The sequence below is a fragment of the Coregonus clupeaformis genome, unplaced genomic scaffold, assembly GCF_020615455.1.
Source record: "Coregonus clupeaformis isolate EN_2021a unplaced genomic scaffold, ASM2061545v1 scaf0055, whole genome shotgun sequence".
In the NCBI taxonomy this organism is placed as follows: Eukaryota; Metazoa; Chordata; class Actinopteri; order Salmoniformes; family Salmonidae; genus Coregonus; species Coregonus clupeaformis.
Genome location: NW_025533510.1, coordinates 645,411 through 658,614, shown reverse-complemented (window position 1 = coordinate 658,614; position 13,204 = coordinate 645,411). Strand labels below are relative to the sequence as shown.

Here is a 13,204-nt window from a genome sequence, read left to right as displayed (position 1 = left end):
TCTGGACTACACACCACCCTAACCCTAGCCTGGGTCTCTGGACTACACACCACTCTAACCCTAACCCCAGCCTGGGTCTCTGGACTACACACCACTCTAACCCTAACCCTAGCCTGGGTCTCTGGACTACACACCACTCTAACCCTAACCCCTAACCTAGCCTGGGTCTCTGGACTACACACCACTCTAACCCTAGCCTGGGTCTCTGGACTACACACCACTCTAACCCTAACCCTAGCCTGGGTCTCTGGACTACACACCACTCTAACCCTAACCCTAGCCTGGGTCTCTGGACTACACACCACTCTAACCCCTAACCCTAGCCTGGGTCTCTGGACTACACACCACTCTAACCCCTAGCCTGGGTCTCTGGACTACACACCACTCTAACCCTAGCCTGGGTCTCTGGACTACACACCACTCTAACCCTAACCCTAGCCTGGGTCTCTGGACTACACACCACACCACTCTAACCCTAGCCTGGGTCTCTGGACTACACACCACTCTAACCCTAACCCTAGCCTGGGTCTCTGGACTACACACCACTCTAACCCTAACCCTAGCCTGGGTCTCTGGACTACACACCACTCTAACCCTAACCCTAGCCTGGGTCTCTGGACTACACACCACTCTAACCCTAACCCTAGCCTGGGTCTCTGGACTACACACCACTCTAACCCTAACCCTAGCCTGGGTCTCTGGACTACACACCACTCTAACCCTAACCCTAACCCTAGCCTGGGTCTCTGGACTACACACCACTCTAACCCTAGCCTGGGTCTCTGGACTACACACCACTCTAACCCTAACCCTAGCCTGGGTCTCTGGACTACACACCACTCTAACCCTAACCCTAGCCTGGGTCTCTGGACTACACACCACTCTAACCCTAACCCTAGCCTGGGTCTCTGGACTACACACCACTCTAACCCTAACCCTAGCCTGGGTCTCTGGACTACACACCACCCTAACCCTAACCCTAGCCTGGGTCTCTGGACTACACACCACTCTAACCCTAACCCTAGCCTGGGTCTCTGGACTACACACCACCCTAACCCTAGCCTGGGTCTCTGGACTACACACCACTCTAACCCTAACCCTAGCCTGGGTCTCTGGACTACACACCACTCTAACCCTAGCCTGGGTCTCTGGACTACACACCACTCTAACCCTAACCCTAGCCTGGGTCTCTGGACTACACACCACTCTAACCCTAACCTGGGTCTCTGGACTACACACCACCCTAACCCTAGCCTGGGTCTCTGGACTACACACCACTCTAACCCTAACCCTAGCCTGGGTCTCTGGACTACACACCACTCTAACCCTAACCCTAGCCTGGGTCTCTGGACTACACACCACTCTAACCCTAACCCTAACCCGGGTCTCTGGACTACACACCACTCTAACCCTAACCCTAGCCTGGGTCTCTGGACTACACACCACTCTAACCCTAACCCTAGCCTGGGTCTCTGGACTACACACCACTCTAACCCTAACCCTAGCCTGGGTCTCTGGACTACACACCACTCTAACCCTAACCCTAGCCTGGGTCTCTGGACTACACACCACTCTAACCCTAACCCTAGCCTGGGTCTCTGGACTACACACCACTCTGACCAAACATGCAAACTGCAGTTCTTGTACATAAAAAAAAAAATGCTACGCTGCCCTTTTTCCAATTCAATGGTTACAGAATGCATTTCAGCACATACAACACATTGCAGCCTTTGCCTTGTAATGTAGAACTGTTTGACCATCGTTATGTTTGGAGGAAAAAGGGGGTGCCTTGCAAGCCGAAGAACACCATCCCAACCGTGAAGCACGGGGGTGGCAGCATCATGCTGTGGGGGTGCTTTGCTGCAGGAGGGACTGGTGCACTTCACAAAATAGATGGCATCATGAGGAAGGAAAATTATGTGGATATATTGAAGCAACATCTCAAGACATCAGTCAGGAAGTTAACGCTTGGTTGCAAATGGGTCTTCCAAATGGACAATGACCCCAAGCATACTTCCAAAGTTGTGGCAAAATGGCTTAAGGACAACAGTCAGCTTGTGGAAGGCTATCCGAAATGTTTGACCCAAGTTAAACAATTTGAAGGCAATGCTACCAAATACTAATTGAGTGTATGTAAACTTCTGACCCACTGGGAATGTGATGAAAGAATGAAAGAAATAAAAGCTGAAATAAATCATTCTCTCTACAATTATTCTGACATTTCACATTCTTAATATAAAGTGGTGATCCTAACTGACCTAAGACAGGGAATTTTTACTAGGATTAAATGTCAGGAATTGTGAAAAACTGAGGTTAAATGTATTTGGCTATGGTGTCTGTAAACTTCCGACTTCAACTGTCCATTATATCCTGACACGGCTAATACAAGTAGCTAAATGTTTCACTAACAAGAGAAAGACAGACCAAAGAAAGAACATTCAACCAAGTTTATTTCTAACAACAAGAGTCTGAAATGTCTACTTCTCCCCCTGCGGCTGGTCCGGCATACTCCTGATGATGTCTGAATCACCTGTTGAGAGAACAATATTACATTTAGCATACAAGATCCAATCAACAGCACAGGTGATATACTTAAAACCAAGCTTTAGTTTGACAGTGTTTAACCCATATGAGTCTAAACTCAGTCTATGCCGGGGAAGGTTCTACTAAGCTATATAGAATTGTTTTAAGGTCATACCAAGGATCATTTTGCTATTTGATTTGGAATTTTAAGACCCCCTGAAGTATCCCAAAAAAGGATTGATTAAAAAAAAGATTTGGGCCTTACTGCTATTAGCCCATACAAACACATTGAATAACAGATTCACTACAGGGAACAGATAGTCCCCAAAACAATAATATAAGTGAAGTTTGTTCTGAAGTGTCTGTCCTGTCTTAGATGTAAGAAAGATCAGGAAACATTTTTCTTCAGGTATTTAACCCCTTATTTTGTCAGTAAACGATTCAAATCAAATTATATTTGTCACATGCACCAAATACTACAGGTATAGACCTTAGAGTGAAAAGCTTACTTACAAGCCCTTAACATTTATTTTTCTTAACTGCATTGTTGGTTAAGTAAACAATAGATAATTAGAAAATAAAAGCAGTAAAATAACAATAAAAATAACAGTAGGGAGGCTATATACAGGGGGTACCGGTACAGAGTCAATGGGAAATAACAGTAGGGAGGCTATATACAGGGGGTACCGGTACAGAGTCAATGGGAAATAACAGTAGCGAGGTTATATACAGGGGGTACCGGTACAGAGGCAATGGGCGGGGGCACCGGTTAGTCGAGGTAATATGTACCTGTAGGTAGAGTTAAAGTGAATATGCATAGATAATAAACAGAGTAGCAGCAGCGTAAAAGAGGGGGGGGGGGACAATGCAAATAGTCCGGGTAGCCATGATTAGCTGTTCAGGAGTCTTATGGCTTGGGGGTAGAAGCTGTTGAGAAGTATTTTGGACCTAGACTTGGCGCTCCAGTACCGCTTGCCGTGCAGTAGCAGAGAGAACATTCTATGACTAGGGTGGCTGGAGTCTGACAATTTTTAGGGCCTTCCTCTGACACCGCCTGGTATAGAGGTACTGGATGGCAGGATGCTTGGCCCCAGTGATGTACTGGGCCGCACGCACTACCCTCTTGCGGTCGGAGGCCAAGCAGTTACCATACCAGGCAGTAATGCAACCAGTCAGGATGCTCTCGATGGTGCAGATGTAGAACTTTGAGGATCTGAGAACCCATGCCAAATCTTTTCAGTCTCCCGAGGGGGAATAGGCTTGGTCGTGCCCTCTTCACGACTGTCTTGGTGTATTTGGACCATGATAGTTTGTTGGTGATGTGGACACCAAGGAACTTGAAGCTCTCAACCTGCTCCACTACAGCCCTGTCGATGAGAATGGGGGCGTGCTCGGTCCTTTTCCTGTAGTCCACAATCATCTCCTTTGTCTTGGTCACGTTGAGGGAGAGGTTGTTATCCTGGCACCACACAGCCAGGTCTCTGACCTCCTCCCTATAGGCTGTCTCATCGTTGTCGGTGATCAGACCTACCACTGTTGTGTCGTCGGCAATCTTAATGATGGTGTTGGAGTCGTGCCTGGCCATGCAGTCATGGGTGAACAGGGAGTACAGGAGGGGACTGAGCACGCACCCCTGAGGGGCCCCTGTGTTGAGGATCAGCGTGGCAGATGTGTTGTTACCTACCCTTACCACCTGGGGGTGGCCCGTCAGGAAGTCCAGGATCCAGTTGCAGAGGGAGGTGTTTAGTTCCAGGATCCTTAGCTTAGTGATGAGCTTTTGAGGGCACTATGGTGTTGAACACTGAGCTGTAGTCAATGAATAGCATTCTCACGTAGGTGTTTCTCTTGTCCAGGTGGGAAAGGGCAGTGTGGAGTGCAATAGAGATTGCATCATCTGTGGATCTGTTGGGGCGGTATGCAGATTGTAGTGGGTCTAGAGTTTCTGGGATAATGGTGTTGATGTGAGCCATGACCAGCCTTTCAAAGCACTTCATGGCTACAGACGTCAGTGCTACGGGTCGGTAGTCATTTAGGCAGGTTATCTTAGTGTTCTTGGGCACAGGGACTATGGTGGTCTGCTTGAAACATGTTGGTATTACAGACTCAGACAGGGAGAGGTTAAAAATGTCAGTGAAGACACTTGCCAGTTGGTCAGCACATGCTCGGAGTACACGTCCTGGTAATCAGTCTGGCCCTGCGGCCTTGTGAATGTTGACCTGCTTAAAAGTCTTACATCGGCTACGGAGAGCGTGATCACATAGTCATCCGGAACAGCTGGTGCTCTCATGCATGCTTCAGTGTTGCTTGCCTCGAAGCGAGCATAGAAGTGGTTTAGCTCGTCTGGAAGTCTTGTGTCACTGGGCAGCTCGCGGCAGTGCTTCCCTTTGTAGTCTGTAATAGTTTTCAAGCCCTGCCACATCCGACGAGCGTCAGAGCCGGTGTAGTACGATTCAATCTTAGTCCTGTATTGACTCTTTGCCTGTTTGATGGTTCGTCGGAGGGCATAGCGGGATTTCTTATAAGCGTCCGGGTTAGGCAAACTATTAGAATTTTAGCAACCGGGAAATGGTGGAGCGATTTCTGTGTAGTGCGTTTAACTTCAGGAGAACTAAGGCATTGTCACCAATGAAGCAGGAAGTAACTGGCTAGAGAGGCCAGTCAGTTCAGGTAAACGCTCCATTGGGCGTTTATCTAGTGAATCACTAGTGCTAGTCAGACCACCAGGCGCAAAAATTCACAACGGGCAAATTTGTGAGCAGCAGTGAAAGAAAAATATCTACACATTCGCGATTACAAAACGATTAAATTAAACATGCTCATGTCATTTGAAAGTAGAGCAGTTTGATACGGTTTATTCTACATTCAGACATTTTCACCATTCTCCTCAGATGTTCATGTCATCTTTGAAAACAATGATAATGTACGGATGAAGACTAAACTGTATCAAACTGCTCACTACTAAAGGATTGTCCAACTCTGCAGACAACAATACATCAACAGAATGGCCGTGGTAAACAGGACACCCAGACACTCACCGGGGTCGATGATGGCCAGTGTGCACACCCTGAAGTACTTTCCGCAGGCTGTGCCCAGCTCGATGTTGTTCCCGCTGTAGTGATGGACGCCAGTCTTGGCCAACATGGCATAGTACTCCACTTCAGACTTCCTGCGGAACCAGAAATACCTTTTAGCAAAGGGTGACCGCAGGAAACGCAGGCAGCAACATTCTGAACAAACCATACATGTTTTTATATATCACCATTCAATTAAACATGATCCTTTTCGGAGTGAGGGGAAAGCAACATGAGCACAAGCTACACTGCAACGTAACATGTTTCCGTTGTGTGAAGGGAGACAACGTAACAGTGATCCACTTCAGTCTAACGCTGTAGTTGTACCGGTTGTTTTCTCAAGGTGTCTGATTGGCTGAATGACCAACTGCAGGTGCAGCCAGTAACACCAAATCATTTTAATGTTCCTCCGGTTCTTACGCACCTGCAAGCAGACCAATACAGGTGCGCCTTTGTGGGAGGACTACATAAAAAAAACATAAGAACGCACAAGCAACACTTGATATAGTTATTTGGTCAATGCAATATGACTTGTTCAATATCTAAATCAATCAATATGACTTATTCAATATCTAATCAATCAATACCTAACTACTGGGCTGGCTTTACTGGGGCCCCATTAGGAAGAAGTCATCATGCCAAGCCTAACTACTGGGCTGGCTTTACTGGGGCCCCATTAGGAAGAAGTCATCATGCCAAGCCTAACTACTGGGCTGGCTTTACTGGGGCCCCATTAGGAAGAAGTCATCATGCCAAGCCTAACTACTGGGCTGGCTTTACTGGGGCCCCATTAGGAAGAAGTCATCATGCCAAGCCTAACTACTGGGCTGGCTTTACTGGGGCCCCATTAGGAAGAAGTCATCATGCCAAGCCTAACTACTGGGCTGGCTTTACTGGGGCCCCATTAGGAAGAAGTCATCATGCCAAGCCTAACTACTGGGCTGGCTTTACTGGGGCCCCATTAGGAAGAAGTCATCATGCCAAGCCTAACTACTGGGCTGGCTTTACTGGGGCCCCATTAGGAAGAAGTCATCATGCCAAGCCTAACTACTGGGCTGGCTTTACTGGGGCCCCATTAGGAAGAAGTCATCATGCCAAGCCTAACTACTGGGCTGGCTTTACTGGGGCCCCCATTAGGAAGAAGTCATCATGCCAAGCCTAACTACTGGGCTGGCTTTACTGGGGCCCCATTAGGAAGAAGTCATCATGCCAAGCCTAACTACTGGGCTGGCTTTACTGGGGCCCCATTAGGAAGAAGTCATCATGCCAAGCCTAACTACTGGGCTGGCTTTACTGGGGCCCCATTAGGAAGAAGTCATCATGCCAAGCCTAACTACTGGGCTGGCTTTACTGGGGCCCCATTAGGAAGAAGTCATCATGCCAAGCCTAACTACTGGGCTGGCTTTACTGGGGCCCCATTAGGAAGAAGTCATCATGCCAAGCCTAACTACTGGGCTGGCTTTACTGGGGCCCCATTAGGAAGAAGTCAACATGCCAAGACTAACTACTGGGCTGGCTTTACTGGGGCCCCATTAGGAAGAAGTCATCATGCCAAGACTAACTACTGGGCTGGCTTTACTGGGGCCCCATTAGGAAGAAGTCATCATGCCAAGCCTAACTACTGGGCTGGCTTTACTGGGGCCCCATTAGGAAGAAGTCATCATGCCAAGCCTAACTACTGGGCTGGCTTTACTGGGGGCCCCATTAGGAAGAAGTCATCATGCCAAGCCTAACTACTGGGCTGGCTTTACTGGGGCCCCATTAGGAAGAAGTCATCATGCCAAGCCTAACTACTGGGCTGGCTTTACTGGGGCCCCATTAGGAAGAAGTCATCATGCCAAGCCTAACTACTGGGCTGGCTTTACTGGGGCCCCATTAGGAAGAAGTCATCATGCCAAGCCTAACTACTGGGCTGGCTTTACTGGGGCCCCATTAGGAAGAAGTCATCATGCCAAGCCTAACTACTGGGCTGGCTTTACTGGGGCCCCATTAGGAAGAAGTCATCATGCCAAGCCTAACTACTGGGCTGGCTTTACTGGGAGCCCCATTAGGAAGAAGTCATCATGCCAAGCCTAACTACTGGGCTGGCTTTACTGGGGCCCCATTAGGAAGAAGTCATCATGCCAAGCCTAACTACTGGGCTGGCTTTACTGGGGCCCCATTAGGAAGAAGTCATCATGCCAAGCCTAACTACTGGGCTGGCTTTACTGGGGCCCCATTAGGAAGAAGTCATCATGCCAAGCCTAACTACTGGGCTGGCTTTACTGGGGCCCCATTAGGAAGAAGTCATCATGCCAAGCCTAACTACTGGGCTGGCTTTACTGGGGCCCCATTAGGAAGAAGTCATCATGCCAAGCCTAACTACTGGGCTGGCTTTACTGGGGCCCCATTAGGAAGAAGTCAACATGCCAAGACTAACTACTGGGCTGGCTTTACTGGGGCCCCATTAGGAAGAAGTCATCATGCCAAGACTAACTACTGGGCTGGCTTTACTGGGGCCCCATTAGGAAGAAGTCATCATGCCAAGCCTAACTACTGGGCTGGCTTTACTGGGGCCCCATTAGGAAGAAGTCATCATGCCAAGCCTAACTACTGGGCTGGCTTTACTGGGGCCCCATTAGGAAGAAGTCATCATGCCAAGCCTAACTACTGGGCTGGCTTTACTGGGGCCCCATTAGGAAGAAGTCATCATGCCAAGCCTAACTACTGGGCTGGCTTTACTGGGAGCCCCATTAGGAAGAAGTCATCATGCCAAGCCTAACTACTGGGCTGGCTTTACTGGGGCCCCATTAGAAGAAGTCATCATGCCAAGCCTAACTACTGGGCTGGCTTTACTGGGGCCCCATTAGGAAGAAGTCATCATGCCAAGCCTAACTACTGGGCTGGCTTTACTGGGGCCCCATTAGGAAGAAGTCATCATGCCAAGCCTAACTACTGGGCTGGCTTTACTGGGGCCCCATTAGGAAGAAGTCATCATGCCAAGCCTAACTACTGGGCTGGCTTTACTGGGGCCCCATTAGGAAGAAGTCATCATGCCAAGCCTAACTACTGGGCTGGCTTTACTGGGGCCCCATTAGGAAGAAGTCATCATGCCAAGACTAACTACTGGGCTGGCTTTACTGGGGCCCCATTAGGAAGAAGTCATCATGCCAAGACTAACTACTGGGCTGGCTTTGATCATCCTTTCACGTGGTCTGTTCCACATGGTTCCAGACACTATGGTGGATGAGGGATCTGGGTTGTATTCATTAATCGGATTCCGTTACAAAATGCTTTGCAACGGAACCTGTTAACTATTTACTCTAGGAACCAAACGTGGAAGAGACCTACATGAATTTGTCCAATAGCAACTCTAGTTTTCGTTGCAAAACGTTTTCCATTTGACGTAAAGGTTTTCCATTGCAAAACTTTAGCTCACCAAATGTATCAGTGATAGCTTTAACATCAGCTAATACCGCTAAATAATTGTAATGCAGGCCTTAGTTACCTGAGGGCAGGTGTGTTGTTGGCCAGGATGACCAGCTTGGCTTTGCCCTGGCGGATCATCTTCTGAGACTGCTTGTATCCCAGAACGTATTTACCGCTCTTCATCACCAGCTGGAGACGGGAGTTGATGGACTCCAGGGACTTTTTCTGCCACCAAAGAAACAATTGTGTTAAATGACAAACATTTTGGTGAACTATGAACCAAACATGTTATTTGGTCTTCTAATTGAGATGCATGTGATTTGAGTACATAAAACAAGCTAGTTTATTTCTTCATCCACTATCAACATTCCACAAGCCACCCCGCTGAGTAGATAACTAGTTATACACGCCACCATTGCATTGCAGAAGAGCTGTTAACTAGCTAACTGGATTTATCAAATCAAATTGTATTTGTCACATGGCAGAATACAACAGGTGTAGACCTTACCATGAAATGCTTACTTTACAAGCCCTTAACCAACAATGCAGTTCAAGAAATAGAGTGAAGAAAATATTTACTAAATAAACTAAAGTAAAAAAATAAAATAAAAAGTAACCATAAAATGACATAACAATAACGAGTCTATATACAGGGGGTACCGGTTCCGAGTCAATGTGCGGGGGTACAGGATGGTCGAGGTAATTTGTACATGTAGGTAGGGGTAAAGGGACTATGCATAGATAATAAACAGACATGTAGGTAGGGGTAAAGGGACTATGCATAGATAATAAACAGACATGTAGGTAGGGGTAAAGGGACTATGCATAGATAATAAACAGACATGTAGGTAGGGGTAAAGGGACTATGCATAGATAATAAACAGACATGTAGGTAGGGGTAAAGGGACTATGCATAGATAATAAACAGACATGTAGGTAGGGGTAAAGGGACTATGCATAGATAATAAACAGACATGTAGGTAGGGGTAAAGGGACTATGCATAGATAATAAACAGACATGTAGGTAGGGGGTAAAGGGACTATGCATAGATAATAAACAGACATGTAGGTAGGGGTAAAGGGACTATGCATAGATAATAAACAGACATGTAGGTAGGGGTAAAGGGACTATGCATAGATAATAAACAGACATGTAGGTAGGGGTAAAGGGACTATGCATAGATAATAAACAGACATGTAGGTAGGGGTAAAGGGACTATGCATAGATAATAAACAGACATGTAGGTAGGGGGTAAAGGGACTATGCATAGATAATAAACAGACATGTAGGTAGGGGTAAAGGGACTATGCATAGATAATAAACAGACATGTAGGTAGGGGTAAAGTGACTATGCATAGATAATAAACAGACATGTAGGTAGGGGTAAATGGACTATGCATAGATAATAAACATACATGTAGGTAGGGTTAAAGTGACTATGCATAGATAATAAACAGACATGTAGGTAGGGGTAAAGGGACTATGCATAGATAATAAACAGACATGTAGGTAGGGGTAAAGGGACTATGCATAGATAATAAACAGACATGTAGGTAGGGGTAAAGTGACTATGCATAGATAATAAACAGACATGTAGGTAGGGGGTAAAGTGACTATGCATAGATAATAAACAGACATGTAGGTAGGGGTAAAGGGACTATGCATAGATAATAAACAGACATGTAGGTAGGGGTAAAGGGACTATGCATAGATAATAAACAGACATGTAGGTAGGGGTAAAGGGACTATGCATAGATAATAAACAGACATGTAGGTAGGGGTAAAGGGACTATGCATAGATAACACACATCAGACACAATATTTCCGATGACTGTACTGTTACATAGCGTTTCTTGATTAGCCAACTAAAATGTCAAAATACCCCCAAAGCAATCATTCAACTTGCCGTTTGGCTAACTAGTTAACGAGTTGCTAACCGGCAAGTCGGTGAAGGTTATGATAGAGCTAGCTATCTGGCTAGATTAAGCAAGTTGGCAACAATTAAAGCTAGACATGTCCTGGAAATTAGAAAATGGTAGGTTGGAGCAAGTTAAACATATGTACGGGCCACATCGACAGTTAATAAAAACGTGTAAGCCCAGATAGCACCACGCTGCCACCATGCATGCGTTCACGACAGATCGACTCACCGTCTTCTTTGCGGCCACCATAGCTGCGGTCTAGTCCGTTCTGGCCAACCTGAACACAACATTTAAGATTGGACAATCTTACGTTAGTGATCAACCGGGCGACGTGCACCAAAATGGCCTAAATAGATTTATTTTAAAGAATAAACCCAGAGCTGAACTTACAAGCTTCTCGCTCCAATATGGCCTCAGGAAGAAAGGAAGTCCCAGCGTGCTTTGCGGCCGTTTGGACCCGGAACCGGGGTGGTCCTGCGCAGATTCGCTGATCTGTGAAGAATACATATAAAAGAAAGCCAGTGTGCGCCAGTTGAGGTGATTTGTAGATCAGATCATGTACGCAGCCCGACATGTTATCGCGAGAAAGCAAGGGCCCAATACACTACAGATCTAGAAACAGCTTTTATAATGGAACGTGTGTTTTTACCAACTGGAGGACAAACACAAAACTGATCCTGATCTGCTTTTAGTCTGCTGTTTGTGTAATAATAATGGCACGGAGTCGGAGCGTTGAGTAGACTCAGGAAGAGAGAAGCCCAATTCGGCGGAAAATCTGTCTCCCTCCAGCAAGGAGTTTTTGTATGTTGGTCAATGAGAGTGTCGAATTTGGTCAACAAAAAATGAATGGCTTATTTGCTACGTGAGGTTTATTTGATCTAATAGAAGTTTCGTAATGACTAAGTTGTTAAGAGTGTACTGGAACACCAAGCACCAAGGGTTGTCCTCTGTTACTGCAGGCCGGAGCAGGATTCTGATGGGCTTCAGCTTAAAAGACTTTGACTGGTGCGAACGAAGCACTCCACAGGAAAAACTGAAAATGGATCACTTTGAGTTCCTCTTATGGCATCCGTACTTCAGTGTCATAAACTGAGATGAAATCTGATGGACTCCATTCAAGACTATGTGTCACTCTGATGACCTGATGCACAGAGCATAGTGGAGTGACTATATGTTGAATCAGAATAAGGTCGATGTACGTACCATTGTTGACAGTTGATGTCTTATGTTCTATTTTGTCTTAATTTTATTGGACTTTAAATAACATGTGGGGATTGAAATTGAAAATGATATTGCAAAATTCCCCGTTAGAAAATACATTAAAAGACTAGGTAAAATCCAAGGGAGGAAAGGTTTGACAATGTGAGGCATGTAGAATGGATCGGGTAATGGACAGGTATAGGCTAGTGCTAGTTTCTGCACATATACTGGCAGTAGTGGTGAATAGCTGGTTTGACTTGCATATCCAGCACACTGGCATGTGTAGCAGGATAGCAGTCGTATAGATGTTGGTCAGTGAAATGTTGTTAGTTGTGAGATTTTGTAGTGAGAAAAGGCAGGTGGATCTGTCGGATTCAGAGGAGGTTGAACATTGTACCTGCTTCATTTGGACTTAGTCTCTGAGGGTTACATAGAAACGTACAGTGGTTCATGTTGAAACACACAGCTGTTCTGTGTTAAGAAGGTTGTTTTAACAGTGATGCTCACCTTACTTATTATGCTCACATTGAGGAGCACTCCAATGCCATATTGATTCAATATGACTAGCTAGAGTGCTTTCAGACTTGCTCCCTCTGTGGGATTGGCTGAAAGCAAGTCAAGGTAAATAGAGTTTGTTTGTTTGTAAAACTTCTTACTGCACAGTAATACATCTAGACCATAACTTTCACTCTGATATATCTAGTGCTGCTAACACACAAATACACTCAGGATCTTATTAGAAATCAAATCCGAAATCATTTGGACACACTTTGCACATTCATGATTAGACTGCATCAACTGTTTCAGTGGATGATAATAATGCTATAACATGATTTTGATACTATACTCATATTACAGAATTCATGACTGTGTGAATCAAACTGCACGTCTGCTATGATATGTTTGATATCCTATGTGTTGTCAATGTCAGGGCACACTTGGTTTAATCAATTCCTTTTTTTCTTTTTTTAAATGAAATTAATTTTGACTGAGCTCTCTCCATGTAGTTTGTTTGTTTGGTAGAGCACGGCGCTTGTAACGCCAAGGTAGTGGGTTCGATCCCCGGGACCACCCATACA

The 13,204-nt window shown here is 45.9% G+C and overlaps 1 protein-coding gene across 1 annotated transcript; it reads right to left on the bottom strand.

Annotated features, from left to right (window-relative positions):
- Positions 1 to 2,432: 2,432 nt before the first annotated feature.
- On the bottom strand, positions 2,433 to 11,371 carry LOC121556433 (60S ribosomal protein L30). Its single transcript, XM_041870334.2, has 5 exons — positions 11,316 to 11,371; positions 11,154 to 11,202; positions 9,082 to 9,227; positions 5,559 to 5,689; positions 2,433 to 2,530 (listed from the first exon to the last, which is right to left on the bottom strand). Exons 2-5 carry the CDS (start codon positions 11,172 to 11,174, stop codon positions 2,478 to 2,480), a joined length of 351 nt encoding a protein of 116 aa, XP_041726268.1. The 5' UTR covers positions 11,175 to 11,202; positions 11,316 to 11,371; the 3' UTR covers positions 2,433 to 2,477.
- Between the last annotated feature and the right edge of the window lie 1,833 nt (positions 11,372 to 13,204).

Coding starts and splice junctions, on each gene's coding strand:
- LOC121556433 (XM_041870334.2), bottom strand. CDS start 11,174: ATGGTGGCCGCAAAGAAGACG. Junction 9,228..11,153: donor TGGTGGCCGCAAAGAAGACG/GTGAGTCGATCT, acceptor CTTTGGTGGCAG/AAAAAGTCCCTGGAGTCCAT. Junction 2,531..5,558: donor ACTGGCCATCATCGACCCCG/GTGAGTGTCTGG, acceptor TTCTCTCAACAG/GTGATTCAGACATCATCAGG.